General features: G+C 48.0%; 1 protein-coding gene and 1 long non-coding RNA gene across 3 annotated transcripts in view; one reads left to right on the top strand and one right to left on the bottom strand.

Moving 5' to 3' along the window:
- The window catches only part of LOC310843867, a 305,033-nt gene that overhangs the window by 146,117 nt on the left and 142,195 nt on the right, over positions 1 to 16,721 (bottom strand). The window lies entirely within an intron of this gene.
- Positions 1 to 16,721, top strand: part of GDPD5 (glycerophosphodiester phosphodiesterase domain containing 5) — a 173,446-nt gene that overhangs the window by 72,991 nt on the left and 83,734 nt on the right. For both annotated transcript variants that reach the window (XM_083736805.1, XM_083736806.1), the window contains exon 2: positions 2,142 to 2,321. In XM_083736805.1, the coding sequence (XP_083592931.1) occupies positions 2,205 to 2,321 (117 nt within the window). In that variant the 5' untranslated portion in view covers positions 2,142 to 2,204. The remainder of the gene's footprint in view (positions 1 to 2,141; positions 2,322 to 16,721) is intronic.

The raw sequence follows: 16,721 nt of genomic DNA, 5'->3' as shown, positions 1-16,721 counted from the left end.
GAGGCTTTGCGTTGCTATCGCGGAAACCAAGGAGCCTGCATTCGCTCCATAGGACGCACACACATTTCCCCTTAATTTTTGGAGGGGGAAAAGTGCGTCCTATAGAGCAAAAAATACGGTAGATGTGGGTGAATGTCATTGATGGGCTCGCCAACCCACCCCCTTTCCCTTGCCCATCTTGCTTAACGGCAGTGAGCTGCAAGAAAAGCCCTGGTCTGTGACCCGCCGCCTTCATTCTTCGTTTATCTCATTCCCCACCCCACCCAATCCGCCCTTTTATTTGATTTTTCCTAGTTCCGTAATACACAATAATCATATATTATACATCCGGTTAATTAAATCATACTGACTTCACATCCATTGTTACTTCTTCATTTCGTTTGTACTGATTCCAGTGGTTACAGCTCCCCGCTCTAAAAGTCTCCTCTAATGGCCCCTTCTCTCCCATAATTGCTTGTATCTTGTTTTATTTATAATGATTACATCCCAAATTTTCCATTGCCTGTTTATTTCAAAAATGAAGAAGTGCCTTCCTTAAAACTGTCTGGCTTGGATTTTGTGGTTGGGGTAGGGAGAGTCTCATAGTCGGCGATGTGAGATGAGATGTTCTGTGGTGGAACTCCTTTCGGGATGAAACATCCCAGCGATGTTCAGATGCACTTTGAATATTTTTCTATTCATCCAGAACTTTGAGGAGTGCTTGAGAATCCTTCCGGACTCAGCTGCTGCTGCATTGTACACAAGTTTAATGCTTAAGACGGCTTGATGGTGACTTGACCAATCTTTTAATTCTCACTTTCATTACAGTGGTAACCTTGGTTCTCAAACGCCTTGGTACTCAAACCCAAACACTGCAAACCCGGAAGGAAGTGTTCCGGTTTGCGAACTGTTATTGGAGGTCGAACGTGTTCCGTTTTGAGTGCCACGCTTCCGTTTTGAGTGTCACGCTGAGGTCTGTCTGGTTTTGCTATATATATTGCGTTTTTGCGGCTTTCTTTTGTGTGTGACTGTGGGGAACCCAGTTCAGCTACTGTTTGATGGATTGTGTGGCTGCAATACATTGTTTATTACTTTCTTTTTATGGATCAGTTGTCTCGTTAGATAAAATTCATGTTAAATTGCTCTTTTAGGCATTGTTTTTAAAAGTCTGGAACGGATTAATCCATTGTACATTACTTTCTGTGGGAAAGCGTGCCTTTGTTTTGGAACGCTTTGGTTCTGGAACGGACTTCCGGAACGGATTACGTTTGAGAACCAAGGTACCACTGTATTGTGATGACACTGTTGACAAGCTGGAAGAAGGTGTGCCGAGGAGGGCGGCCAAGATGACCAAGGGTCTGGAAACCAAGCCTGATGAGGAACGGTCGAAGGAGCTGGAGATGTTTAGCCTGGGAAAGAGGAGACTGAGAGGGAACACGATAGCCCAGAATAGACCCAGAAACTCCTGCGGGTGCAGAATGCCGCGGCAAGGCTCCTTACGGGGTCCTTTCTGCGGGATTACATTCCTCCAGTGCTTTACCAACTGCACTGGCTCCAGGTGCATACTAAGAGACTAGATTGGAAAATTTTCAGGCAGGATTGATGGAAGTCAAAAAAATTGAATGAGATGTAAAAGTATGCTTAATTACTGTTGAAAATGATATGTTAAAACACACACACACACACACACACACACACACACACACACATATATCTATATATATATACAGTGGTGCCCCGCAAGACGAATGCCTCGCAAGACGGAAAACCCGCTAGACGAAAGGGTTTTCCGTTTTGGAAACGAATTTCCTATGGGCTTGCTTCGCAAGACGAAAATGTCTTGCGAGTTCCTGCGGTTTTTTCCCCTCCCCCCCTTTTTCTAAGCTGCTAAGCCGCTTATCAGCTGATCCGCTAAGCCGCTAATAGCGCTAATCCGCTAATCCGCTAATGGGCTTGCTTCGCAAGATGAAAAAAACGCAAGACGAAGAGACTCGTGGAACGGATTCTTTTCGTCTTGCGAGGCACCACTGTATATAGATATGAGAGATTCCTGTGTTGCAAGGGGGGTTGGTCTAGATGACCGCTGGGGGACCCCCCTCCCCACTCTGTGATTCTCCATGTTGCTTCTTCTTCTTTTGACTGCCCACTCTCTTTTCTTGCAGGGCATTTCCCAAGGCCCTGATGGATTTCTGGTAGCCCGCTGGTGACGATCCGGGAAGAAGAGCATGGTTAAACACCAACCGCTACAGTACTACGAGCCACAGTTGTGTTTGTCATGTCTGACGGGGATTTACGGTTGCCGTTGGAAACGATACCAGCGGTCACATGATGACACCACCAAGGTGAGTCGCTGGAATTTATTCTGTATTTGTTGGCAGGCTGCCCCCGTTTTTGAAATCTCGCTAGGTTGGCAGGGGAGTGTCTGTGTGAGCTTGTAAACTGCCTCGGATGTGAGAATCTGAGAATGTGATTCATCCGTGAAGATTAAGAAACGTAGGCCCTTAAGGTTTGACCACTCTGTCGCTTTCTGAGGCGAACTACTTGTGGAACTGTGTGCGAATTCCGCAGGCTCTTCGCTCCTTGTCATTTTTGCTTGTGGAACTACAGGCAGATTTAACTGATTATAGCATTTTTACCCAGTTCTTCAGCAGAAAGGAATATGCTTCCCAGAGCTGCTTACTAATGGAAGTGGCAGGGCAGTTCTTGGGCTTGCGGAATCTAAAAGGCGTGGCACAAAAGGAAGTGGGGGCAGGAGGGAGGAGGAAAAAAGAAAACACAGGTGCTGTTCCGTACTTATGGAGTTCTTGTAATGGCGGTTGGATCGGAGAGATTTCCAGGAGACGGGGAGCCAAAACTTGCTGCTTTTCCAGCAGACAGGATGGAGAGATCCTGCAATCTCATTTCTCCCCCTTTCCCTGTAACCCATGCGTAGGCAAACTAAGGCCTGGGGGCCGGATTCGGCCCAATCGCCTTCTCAATCCGGCCTGCGGACAGTCCGGGAATCAGCGTGTTTTGACATGAGTAGAATGTGCCCTTTTATTTAAAATGCACCTCTGGGGCATAGGAATTCGTTCATTCCCCCCCCCCCCAAAAAAAAATAGTCCGGCCCCCCACAAGGTCTGAGGACAGTGGACCGGCCCCCTGCTGAAAAAGTTTGCTGACCCCTGCGATGGAACTTGGCTGTGATATGGTTTATATGGTTATGTGGTTTTTGTGAATACTGTGTGCAGACAAATCTTACATGCTTCTAGGTTGCTTTAAACAGAAGAATCGCTATTCCAAGTTGGAAAGAAGTTGTAGCTGTTTTTTATTTTAAAAATAGGCCAATGCATGGAGGGCAGATCTATGAGCTCTTAGCCACATGGAACCTCCTTGTTCGGAGGCAGCCTATCTGCGAGACCCGGGTGCAAAGTACAAACAGTACGTTGCCATCACCTCTGTGCCCTGCTGGTGAACCTACAAAAGGAATCTGGCTGTTTTTGTATTCTCCTTATCAGTATAGTTCAGAGAGAGAGAGAGAGAGAAGGAAAGGCAGGAGAGGAGCAATTGGTAAAAACACTGAGGTATTCTAGGGCAGACCTAAAACGTGTAGGTACGTTTTCATGGAAAACCTTTCCCCCTTTTGAAATGCACTCTCCTCAATCTGTGTTATTTATTATTACTATTATTTATTAAATTTGCATGCCACCGCTTCATCCGTAGAGCTCAAGGCGGTTCACAGCATAAAAAGACAAGTGATGTTGGTGACTGAATGAGCGAACCGGCCATGAAATGGTGTGTGTGTGTGTGCGCATGTTTGCTCATTCAGAGCAAGGGCGGAAGTGCCCTTTGTCTGATTTGGCTTCACGACAGCATCGTGTTATGGCTGCGTGATAACTCAGCACTGTTAGGTAGCCAATGTGATCCTTGATTGGTTAGGATCACATAGAGAAGAAGCTCCTATGTGTTTGAGTGTGTGTTTCAGATGGCACCAAAATTATTTGGAGCAGGAGCATGAACCAGCTGTAGACCAGGCATAGGCAAACTCCGGCCCTCCAGATGTTTGGGACTACAATTCCCATCATCCCTGACCACTGGTCCTGTTAGCTAGGGATGATGGGAATTGTAGTCCCAAACATCTGGAGGGCCGGAGTTTGCCTATGCCTGCTGTAGACATAAGAGCAGGGAGGTGTTTTGGTTTTAGGTTTTTTTGACCTTTTTCTGCCCAAGAAAGATCATGGAGCCCAAGAATAGTAAAACCTCTCATAGATAAAAATCTTTATTTGCATCAGCCACAAGCTGATCAAATACAATCAAATACAACTATAGCTGGGTGCTTGGCTATGCAAAAAAAGAAAGAAAGAAAAAGAATTTACAACTAAACAAATAAATGAAAGCGTTAATAACTGTCCTTAGCTACAAATAAAACATATGAATGGATTGGCTTTTTTTTACTAGGCATTTAACACGTCAGTCAGGTGGTAGGTCTTATTCTGATTGCCCCAGCTAAATTTTTTGCCCTGTTTGCTGTCCCCTGGTAATCTTGGTCTGCAAGAAGGAAGGATCCTGTAGCAGTGGATGACAGAAGGATATCCCTTGTAACTTCTGAGGCGAATAGATTTTGTTGTGCTTTTAAGGGCCGTGATAGCCACAGAGCCCTTGTCATCTTGCCTGTCAGGCAAGAGGATTACGGTCTCCTGTTTCTCCCGATAGCCGTTTACAAGCGATCTTGTCTTCTGTGTCTTTCAAAATCCAATTAATATTTCAAGGTATCAGCAAGGAAAAGGCCCAGCCAGCAGTTTTTTTGTTTTTCGTTTGCAGCGCAAGACTGTTGATTGATGGCACGCCTAACTGAGTGAGTGAGCGAGAGAGCGAGAGATATCAACATAATAACACCCTGTATGTCAAATTCTTGGTTACGGGATCCACAGAGCCTTTCAAACCCTTTTCCTTCAGCAAGAATCCTCCTCTGCGAACCTGGGAATGGTTACATGAGAGCGGAGGCTGGTAATAGATGCTGTCAGTTTGAAGGGCTGACGCTCAGAATCCTCAAGTCTTTCTTTAAAACCGGAATAGTCCTAAATTCTGAATCCTCTCAAGCTTTGCTGCTCTTTTTGGACTTCTCAAAATCCTCTGTCATCAGTAGGCTCTGTTCCATGAAAACCTATGCCGTAATAACAGTTATAACTGTTTGAAGACCCTTTGTTGTATTTGCTACAGCGGGCAAATAACGTATTTTTGGCTCCGTAAGATGACCTTTCCCCCACCTAAAAAGTAAGGGGAAATATGTGTGCATCTTATGGAGCGAATGCAGGGGGCAGCCAGGCAGGAAAAGCCCCCAAAACCCGCACACAAGATCCGCGCGGCTCTTGCGGGCTTTTCCACAGGAGGGATAAGGGACTGACGCGGCCAGTCAGTCCCTTCTCCCTCCTCGTTGAAAAGCCCGCAGGAGCCGCGCACTCCTTAAAGGGTGCGTGACTTCTGTGGGCTTTTGCGGGAGGTGGGGGTATTGCCTATATGCACGCAGCCTCTCCCTGCCGGAGAGGTTGCGTGCATCTATGGCAGAAGCCAAGAATTCTTGGCTTCTTTGCTGTTTGGGGCTGGGGGGGGGGGCCCGGGCTTCCCTGGCAGCCCCAAGAAGCTCGTGGAGCAGTGGAAAGGCTTCGCGCCAGCCTCTAGAGCATGTCAAAAGGAACCTGAAGCCTCCAGAGTGCAGCGGGAACTCCCACCACGCTCCGGAGGCTTCGGGTTGCCTTCACTGAGGCTTCGGGTTGCCTTCACTGCTCATCTCCAGCTACAGCCCCTATTGCACCGGTGTTGTGCAGTGGTTAACTCACTGGTTTTCAAACTTTTTTCTCTGGGCCATGCTTTTGGAAGAAGAATTTACACTGAGTTTTTTTTAGAAATACGTTGAACAACTCCTAGCAGTGCTTGATTTATAACATAGAACACAACTACTTTATACAGCGGATGCTCAGGTTGTGAACTTGATCTGTGCGGGGTGCATGTTCGCAACCTGCAGCTGTGCGTCTGCGCACGTTCGGGTTGCGATTTAGCGCTTCGGCTCATGCGCAACCGCCGAAATCCAGAAGTAACCTGTTCCGGTACTTCTGGTTTTCGGCGGTCTGTAACCCAAAAAAACCTGAGGTATGGCTGTAATAGGGTCCTGGGATGTCCAGAAAGTATAAAACAAGGCAGCTATGTAAGAACAGGAGTCATTTCCGAAATATAATGATAAATGCAAATACTATACAACCTTAAATACAACTCAATGAGAGGTGTGAGTTTGCTTTTGCTGGGTGATCTCATTTATATTAGGTCTTAATTTGAGACACATTCTCATATCTTCATTAACCTAAAGAAGCCTTTCTCTTTTCTGATCGTTCATATTGATCAGAGTTGAAAATCCCTGTTCACAACAGTATCGCCGAGGGGAAAACCGTAGAATAGCCAATGCTTTTATAAGAGAGGCATGGGTATGCCCCAAGTTTCCAGCGCTCCTGAATGCTTTGATTTTGGTTTTAAATGCAGTGTAAAGTAGTCTCTATGGGAGTATATTGTATTTAATTATGGGGTATCAGAGTTTTGGGACGCAGGTGGCGCTGTGGGTTAAACCACAGAGCCTAGGACTTGCCGATCAGTTCGAATCCCACCGACGGGGTGAGCTCCCGTTGCTCGGTCCCTGCTCCTGCCAATTTAGCAGTTTGAAAGCACCTCAGAGTGGAAGTAGATAAATAGGTACCGCTCCAGCGGGAAGGTAAACAGTGTTTCCGTGCACTGCTCTGGTTCGCGGCTTAGTCATGCTGGCCACATGACCCAGAAGCTATACACCGGCTCCCTCAGCCAGTAAAGCGAGATGAGCACCGCAACCCCAGAGTCGTCCGCGACTGGACCTAATGGTCAGGGGTCCCTTTACCTTTACAGTGGTGCCTCGCAAGACGAAATTAATTCGTTCCGCGAGTCGCTTCGTCTTGCGATTTTTTCATCTTGCGGAGCGCGGATTCCCCGGGTATTAACGGTTTTACGAAAAAGGAAGCAAACCCGCAAGACGTTTTCGTCTTGCAAAGCAAGCCCATAGGGAAATTCGTCTTGCGAAGCACCTCGAAAAACGGAAAACCTTTTCGTCTAGCGAGTTTTTCGTCTTGCGAGGCATTCGTCTTGTGGGGCACCACTGTACCTTTATCAGAGTTTTAGGGGGTTAACCAGGTTGGGATAGCTGGGCGTGTTGGTTTTTGAATGTCTGATGTTGATTTTTTCAACTTCGTTGTTCTGTATGTGACAATGCCAATAAAGATAATCGTATTGTATCGCAGTCACTGAAAAGCTCCCATTTTGTTCCGAAACCCTGCTGCAGAATAGTGACAGGTCTCTGAGACCCCAGGTCACGACACCTGAGCTGAGCAGGCTGAGGATTAGCCCTGATTGGTCCCGCTCCTTGGAGAAGCTGTCTGGGCACAGCGCTCAAACACCTTTTGGCAGCCTGCAAGCAGCCGTTGTGTGCTAATGCAGTGTGGGTCTCTTGTGTGCAGCAGCAGTGTGCTTGTGCTGGCAGAGGAAGGAAAATTTATTTTTTAAAAAAATCTGTTGCTGTGTGAAAATGCTAATGGCTTGGCATCTACTTGACGACTCTCTTCCCTGCTGCATAATTTTTAGTTCTGCTTGTCTGGCTATACTGGCCGCTTGTGACCAAGCGAAGATGCCCGGGCGCCAGGTTGCTGCCTGACGTCTCCGCCATCTGGAGGTGCGAGCCTGGGGATCCTTGGACGTGAGCTGTTTTCACATGCTAGCAAAACACATGTATGGAAGTGAGAGCTGGACCATAAAGAAGGCTGATCGCCGAAGAATTGATGCCTTTGAATTCTGGTGCTGGAGGAGACTCTTGAGAGTTCCATGGACTGCAAGAAGATCAAACCTCTCCATTCTGAAGGAAATCAGCCCTGAGTGCTCACTGGAAGGACAGATCCTGAAGCTGAGGCTCCAATACTTTGGCCACCTCATGAGAAGAGAAGACTCCCTGGAAAAGACCCTGATGTTGTGAAAGATGGTTGTTACTGTAAATTGTGCGGCGATATTGTTGTAGCCTGCTGTGGGTCCTCACGAGAAAGCTGTGTAATATCCTAGAGCTGGAAGGGACCCTGAGGGGCATCTAGACCAACCCCCCCGGAATACGCAGCTATTGCATATGGAGATCGAACCTGCGACCTTGGTGTTATCAGCAAAGCGCTCTGACCAGCTGAGCTATCCAGGGCCTTAAATGAGGCTGGGTCACAGTAAATTGCAATGCAAACGGATTTCCCCCCGCCCCCTGTACCTAGTTTTCACTGCCTCCTATCCCCTTTGATGCGGGTGGTGCTGTGGGTTAAACCACAGAGCCTAGGACTTGCCGATCAGAAGGTCAGCGGTTCGAATCCCTGTGACGGGGTGAGCTCCCGTTGCTCGGTCCCAGCTCCTGACAACCTGGCAGTTCAAAAGCACGTCAAAGTGCAAGTAGATAAATAGGTACCGCCCCTGCGGGAAGGTAAACGGCGTTTCTGTGCGCTGCTCTGGTTCGCCAGAAGCGACTTAGTCATGCTGGCCACATGACCCAGAAGCTGTATGCCGGCCAATAAAGCGAGATGAGTGCTACAACCCCAGAGCCATCTGCGACTGGACCTAATGGTCAGGGGTCCCTTTACCTTTAACTTTAAGGAGAAGCTGTATGCCAGCTCCCTCGGCCAATAAAGCGAGATGAGCGCCGCAGCCCCAGAGTCGGTCACGACTGGACCTAATGGTCAGGGGTCCCTTTACCTTTACTAATCCCCTTTCTGCAGGCAAAGCGGTTTCTGCAGGCTCCGTAGGCAGTAAATTAGGCTTTATCGCAGCAGCGAAACCTTCTCAGGTCCCTCTTGAATCAGTGTGTGGGTTTATCGCCACTGCTATATAATCCCAGCGTATGTGATTTCCGACGGGAGCAGGCGGCAAAGAGACGGAAAATATAATAATAACGAACTGGCCTTTTAAGCCGCTTTAATTGAGTTGTAAACCGTGTTTCTGACAACGGTGAAGCACTTTTGCTTTGAAGAGGCTTCCCCCCCATTAGCGGCTATACAGAAACGCTTCAAATATTTGCCCCTACCTGCAAAAGCTCAGCGAAGAAGCAAATTCTTAAACAAAATGTGGTTTTATAATGAATGGCCTTGGCGTGGAGGAGAGCAGGCGTTTCCTTCCCTTTTCAGGAACGTTTTGCAACTGCGCCGTCAGGGATGCTCAGTTGGAAAGCGGCAACGTTCAAAGATTTTGGGCACTTTCAGATTGCTGCTGTTTTTAGGTGGGATTCAATCGCACGCCAGCCGGTACGTTCAAGATGCATAATTATAGTTGATTGGGAGGTCTTGCTCATCAAGCCCGCTTCCCCCCCAAGAGATCAAACTTCTCGCAATAAGGAAAGCTATCTCATGAGAAGAGAAGACTCCCTGGAAAAGACCCTGATGCTGGGAAAGATGGAGGGCACAAGGAGAAGGGGACGACAGAGGACGAGATGGTTGGACAGTGTTCTCGAAGCTACCAATATGAGTTTGACCAAACTGCGGGAGGCAGTGGAAGACAGGAGTGCCTGGCGTGCTCTGGTCCAGGGGGTCATGAAGAGCCGGACACGACTAAATGACTAAACAACAAACAATGGGGAAAATGCACATGGAATCATAGAACCGTAGATTTGAAGGGACCTGAGGGTCATCTAGTCCAGCCCACACAATGCAGGAATCTGAGCTAAAGCATCCATGACAGATGGTGAAATATACTCACGAGTTGAGAGTGGATTTCATGCTCTTTATTCAGCTCATAGTGGTGAGGAAGAAAGGAAGTTCCCCCAGAATGTCTGCTTTATATACATTATTTACACAATGGGCCCCACGTGATTGGCTAATTCTGGGATTCACCTGTAGGCCAATCAGGTTGCGGATTCACTTCCACCTGGAGCTGGATTGGGTGGCTCCTGTGGACCAATCAGACTGTTGAATTCTGGATCCTATTGTTCTAGGACAAATCAGACTGCCGCATTCTGAATCCTATTGTTCTAGGACCAATCAGACTGCCGCATTCTGGATCCTATTGTTCTAGGACAAATCAGACTGCCGCATTCTGGATCCTATTGTTCTAGGACCAATCAGGCTGCTGCATTTTGGATCCTATTCAACTCAGTACATAACAGATGGCTTCAAAACCTCCAAGGAAGGAGAATCCACAACTTCCCGAGGGAGACAGTTCCGAATAAGCAGAGTGAGTGCTCTTGAAATAGCCAACACAGACCCTCGCAAGTGTCCCTATTTTCCAGCAACAGTCCTGGATTTACAGAATCCCTCCCAGTCTCTTATTTGATCCCAGAATGTCCCACTTCTCCTTAAAGGTAAAGGGACCCCTGACCATTAGGTCCAGTCATGGCCGACTCTGGGGTTGTGGTGCTCATCTCGCTTCACTGGCCGAGGGAGCCGGCGTACAGCTTCCGGGTCATGTGGCCAGCATGACTAAGCCGCTTCTGGCAAACCAGAGCAGCGCACAGAAACGCCGTTTACCTTCCTGCCGGAGTGGTACCTATTTATCTACTTGCACTTTGATGTGCTTTTGAACTGCAAGGTTGGCAGGAGCAAGGACAGAGCAACGGGAGCTCACCCCATCGCGGGGATTCGAACCGCCGACCTTCTGATCGGCAAGTCCTAGGCTCTGTGGTTTAACCACAGCGCCACCTGCGTCCCTCACTTCTCCTTAGGCCATCCCTATTTTCAGTGGAGAAATGTTGGAGCATATGGAGTTATGTGACCCCCAAACCAAGAAGATAAGTAACTATACAACCTTCAGAAGACATCAGAAGGCAGCAGTGTCTAGGGAAGTTTTTTTTAAATGTTTAATGTTTTATTATGTTTTTATATACAGTGAGGGGGAAAAGTACAGTCATACCTCTTGTTACGTTTGCTTCATGTTACGTTCTTTCTGGTTACGTCCCACGGCAACCCGGAAGTACCGGAAAGGGTTACTTCTGGGTTTCGCCGCTCATGCATGGGCAGACACACAAAATGATGTCATGCGCATGCGCAGAAGCGTTGAATCGCAAACCATGCATGCGCAGATGTTCCGCTGAGGGTTGCGTTCCTTTCATGTTGTGAACGGGGCTCCAGAACGGATCCTGTTCGCAACCAGAGGTACCACTGTATTTGGTAAAGGGACCCCTGACCATTAGGTCCAGTCGTGACCGACTCTGGGGTTGCGGCGCTCATCTCACTTTATTGGCCGAGGGAGCCGGCGTACAGCTTCCGGGTCATGTGGCCAGCAGGACTAAGCCGCTTCTGGCGAACCAGAGCAGCGCATGGAAACACCATTTACCTTCCCGCTGGAGCGGTACCTATTTATCTACTTGCACTTTGATGTGCTTTCGAACTGCTAGATTGGCAGGAGCAGGGACCGAGCAACAGGAGCTCACCCCCTTGTGGGGATTCAAACCGCCGACCTTCTAATCGGCAAGTCCTAGGCTCTGTGGTTTAACCCACAGCGCCACCCGCATTCCACTGTATTTGATCCTCTGCTAAATTTGCCCGTTTGCCCTCTGAGGAAGAAATACCAGTCCATAATTTTAATGGAAGGTTTATTGTAGCTGTGAGAGACAGAATAACAACTGGGAAAACCCCAGTTACCCCATTGAGGACCAGTGAGTCCCCCATACCCACAACAGCAACACCACCACCACTTTGTACCACGTTTTAATGTTCTGCTTTGGGTGATTGCATACCATGGCTTTCTCAATTTAGACCGTGTCGTACAAGGAATAGATATCTCAGCTCCTTTAACCCCGGTTTGGTCTGATGCCTCCAGATTGAGCTTATATACTTTGCCAGCGGTTCGAGGGCCTTGGCTGATCCATCCCTGCTGTAAGTCATTCTCCCTTTTGAGGAAATTGTTGTGGAAGATTGAAAATAGAAGACTGAAAATAGAAGGCTGGCTTTCTGCCGGTGTTCTGGGACCATATGCTATGTCTCTCCAGAGTTTCAGAATATCAGGTCTGCCCCCCCCCTTCTCCTCCTGCTCTCCCTCCAGGGAAAGTTGCCTGATCCAGCCATGATGTGTGAAAACCGCTTGCTGGTATGTCCCTGAGTGTGCCTGCTTCACAAAACCCGAATGTGTGAAAATCCTGCCAGTTTCCCCTGGCGCTTGACTCTGAACTGGCCTTGGGCACTCGGGGGAAAATAGCGAAAGCAAGAAGTGTGTTTTCCTGTAGTGATGATATATACACTTTCAAAATAGGAGAAATAGCACTGTTTTTTGTTCTCTCTTACTCTGCTCCTTTTAGTCGTTTCCTGGCCACGAGGCAAAAGTCTGGGGAATATAGTGTGGCTTTAGAGCCAGCGTGTTATAGTGATTAGAGAAGTCGGACCAGTTCAGATAAAATACATTTTTAGGACGGGAGTGATGAAAGAACCCATCTAGCACATGGGGCAATCACCCCCTGAACAAACAAAATTGCTTCATCTCCTGTTTGTTTCTGCTGTTCCCATACCAGCTATTCCTCTGAGAATGTGACTTGATTGATGATGATGATAATCGTAATAATAATAATAATAATAATAATAATAATAATAATAATAATTTTATTATTTACACCATGCCCATCTGACTGGGTTTCCACAGCCACATATAAAAACATAACAAACTGTCCAGAATTTTAAAAATCCTGATACAGGGCTCCCTTCAGATGTCTTCTAAAAGTTGTGTAGTGCTTTATCTCCTGATAGCAGGGTGATTCACAAGGAGGGCACCACTACCAAGAAGGCCCTGTGACCTCGCTTCTTGCAGTGAAGGAACCCTCAGAAGGCCCTCGGAGGTGGATCTCTGTATCCGGCCTGAACAATGTGGGTGGAGACGTTCCTTCAGGTCTACTAGGCCGAGTCCATTTAGGGCTTTAAAGGTTTAAAGCACCAACATTTTTATTTCTATGCATGTATAAAACTAATGGGACGCGGGTGGCGCTGTGGGTAAAACCTCAGCGCCTAGGACTTGCCGATCACATGGTCAGCAGTTCGAATCCCCACGGCGGGGTGCGCTCCCATCGTTCGGTCCCAGCACCTGCCAACCTAGCAGTTCAAAAGCACCCCTAAGTGCAAGTAGATAAATAGGTACCGCTTTAGAGCGGGAAGGTAAACGGCGTTTCCGTGTGCTGCGCTGGCTCGCCAGATGCAGCTTGTCACGCTGGCCACGTGACCCGGAAGTGTCTGCGGACAGCGCTGGCTCCCGGCCTATAGAGTGAGATGAGCGCACAACCCTAGTCTGTCAAGACTGGCCCGTATGGGCAGGGGTACCTTTACCTTTACCTTATAAAACTAATGGTCATTTTCTGCAGGTTGATCCAGAAAGGCCAATGGCCAAGGATAATGGCCCAGCAAATCTACAAATGTACAGCCCCCAGCTCAGGTTGAGATGATACATGTAAACTTGCAAAAGATTCTCTCCCATGGATGTTGATCATCACACCTTCCTGAAGGAACCTGTGAGCCACTGTGGCATGCTGCCATCCTAGGAGAATGAAATAATAATAATAATAATAATAATAATAATAATAATAATAATTATACCCCACCCATCTGGCTGGGTTTCCCCAGCCACTCTTGGCAGCTTCCAACAAAAGATTAAAAATACATTAAAACATCAGTCATTAAAAACTTCCCTAAACAGGGTTGCCTTCAGACATCTTCTAAAAGCCAGATAGTTGTTTATTTCCTTGACATCTGATGGGAGGGCATCCACAGGGCAGGTGCCACCACCAAGAAGGCCCTCTGCCTGGTTCCCTGTAACCTCACTTCTCGCAGTGAGGGAACCGTCAGAAGGCCCTTGGAGCTGGACCTCAGTTTCCGGGCTGAACGATGGGGGTGGAGATGCTCCTTCAGGTCTACTGGGCCGAGGCCATTTAGGGCTTTCAAGGTCAGCACCAACACTTTGAATTGTGCTCGGAAACGTACTGGGAGCCAGTGTAGGTCTTTCAAGACTGGTGTTATGTGGTCTCGGCAGCCGCTCCCAGTCACCAGTCTATCTGCTGCATTCTGGATTAGTTGCAGTTTCCGGGTCACCTTCAAAGGTAGCCCCATGGAGAGCGCATTGCAGTAGTCCAAGCGGGAGATAACCAGAGCATGCACCACTCTGGCGAGACAGTCTGTGGGCAGGGTCTCATCCTGCATACCAGATGGAGCTGGTAGGCAGCTGCCCTGGACACAGAATTGACCTGCACCTCCATGGACAGCTGTGAGTCCAAAATGACTCCCAGGCTGCGCACCTGCTCCTTCGAAAGGACAATTTTCCTCTTCCCATAGATGCAAGGTTCACGGCGCGGAGTCCTGCAAGCTTAATCGAAGATCTGCCCTGCCTTTGCCTTGCCTTGTATATCTCACTGCGCCCGACAACAGAGGCATCGCCGCCTGTTCTAAAAATGCCACTCGGATGCTGATGAGGAATATCATTAGCATAATTTTAAGCTGAGCACATCACTTGGCTTATGAAAATATTTTGGCAGCTGTCCTACCTTATTTTAGATGAGTGGCGGAAGGGAGGGTCGGATGCGAGCCGCTGTCGGATGTGCCTTGCATGGCAATGACCTCTTTCCTTTGGCGATAAAGATGTTCAGGAGAGTGACTTGCGTTCCAGGCGTTTTGCCAGCGCACCTTCGCCGCATCCAATTCTTGGCTCTGTCCTTCACCTCCCAGGGATTTCACAATCGAATCTTGCCATTTTGAGTAGACTAAAAAATAAAAAAGTCAATTCTTTATTTTTATTTTTTGCAGGGTTTCTCCCCCCCCCCCCCCCTTAGCTGACTTCAAATGCTCTGCAAATAAAGGTTCAGGAGGCTGAAAACCTTGTGCAGGCAATTGAGAACACACTTCACTACAATAGTTAGCCGATTTCTGATTTTAACTTTTATATATATATGGATTTCATTGTACAGTTTTTCTGATGGGTGGCACACGAACATTTTTCGAGTGTGTGGGAATATTCAGTTTTTAATACTACGGTTTTTGCATCAACCCTAGGGTTGGAAACAGCCAGCTTAGAACACTGTTTGAGTGCTTTCTCCAGCTGGCAAAAGGTTGCGGTGGGCGATTGGAGGCAGCTATTCGCCTAGCGCTAAAAGCGACTCGCTAGAGGCGAGCTGCAAGTGTTGTTTGTTGCCTGCGGCTTCCTGCTGCTGGGCTTTGCCTTCTGTGCAAATGCGTAGAAAGCAAACGGAAGTTGTTGAGTTGTCGGTGGAAAACGAAGCTGAAGGAAGCTGTTCTCATGACACTTTCTCTGCAGAGCAGGAGATGAAGGAAGGAAGCGCTTGAGAGTCAGCGTTCTGAACTGCAAATTCAGGTTTTTTCTGGTACTTTTGCTTCTTCCTGCTCCTTGAACTTCCTTCCTTTCGACACCCCACCCGCCAGCTCCTTCCCTTTCTTACCTTAAAGGTAAAGGGACCCCTGACCATTAGGTCCAGTCGTGACCGACTCTGGGGTTGCGGCGCTCATCTCGCTTTATTGGCTGAGGGAGCCGGCGTACAGGGAGCCGGTGTACAGCTTCCGGGTCATGTGGCCAGCATGGCTAAGCCGCTTCTGGCGAACCAGAGCAGCGCACGGAAACGCCGTTTACCTTCCCGCCAGAGTGGTACCTATTTATCTACTTGCACTTTGATGTGCTTTCGAACTGCTAGGTTGGCAGGAGCTGGGACCGAGGAACGGGAGCTCACCCTGTCGCGGGGATTCGAACCGCCAACCTTCTGATCGGCAAATCCTAGGCTCTGTGGTTTAACCCACAGCGCCACCCACGTCCCTTTCCCACCTTAGGTGGCTTTTAAAAAACCCCAGCTCGAATCATAAAATGTAGATGACCCATATGTAAGGTTACTAGATTTTCCCCCCAATGAATCCAGGGACACTTTTCAGCTTCAATGGATTTTGTATAGGGACATTTGTAAATCCGAAGACTGTTCCCGGGAAATGGGGACATCTGGTAACCTTACCCAAAGGGTAATCTTATCTAAACCCTGAAATTTACAGTATACTCCCATAATTCAGCCCAGACACGAAGGTCCAGCTCCCAGGGCCTTCTGGCAGTTCCCTTCCTGCGAGAAGTGAGATTACAGGGAACCAGGCACAGGGCCTTCTTGGTGGTGGCACCCGCCCTGTGGAACACCCTCCCGCCAGTTGTCAAGGAAATAAACAACTTTCTGACTTTTAGAAGACATCTGAAGGCAGCCGTGTTTAGGGAAGTTTTTAATGACTGATGTTTTAATGTATTTTTAATCTTTTGCTGGAAGCCGCCCAGAGTGGCTGAGGAAACCCAGCCGGATGGGTGGGGTAGAAATAATAAAGTATTATTATTATTATCATATGGATAATCGGGTTTCTTATTTGGGAAATTTGTAGCAAAGTGCCCCTAAAGCATGCACAGAGTGCCTTTTGTGTATTTCTTCCTTGTAGAATCCAGCGCTGCTGTTTCCCCCTTCTATCCTCCCTGCCTCGGGCTTAACTCTTTGAACGCTGGGCCTCTCGAAGACTTGGAGAGCCTCTATTCCTGGTGCGGGCTTTTCTCCGAGGAAAACTACATCCTTTTATTCTTATTTTTGGAGACAGCTTGCAATACGCTTGTTGCCTTGGAAGCTTCAGGGATTCAGCCTGCTTCCTGATACCGAAACCCCTGGGGTTATAGCTTTAGATCCTATGCAGCAAAGGGATTTGTTGAGTGTTGCTCGCGTTGAACAAAAAGTACATCTGTTACAT

This window comes from Podarcis gaigeae (genome assembly GCF_964106915.1).
Source record: "Podarcis gaigeae genome assembly, chromosome: 4".
NCBI lineage: Eukaryota > Metazoa > Chordata > Lepidosauria > Squamata > Lacertidae > Podarcis > Podarcis gaigeae.
This window is presented reverse-complemented; position numbering and strand designations above follow the sequence as displayed.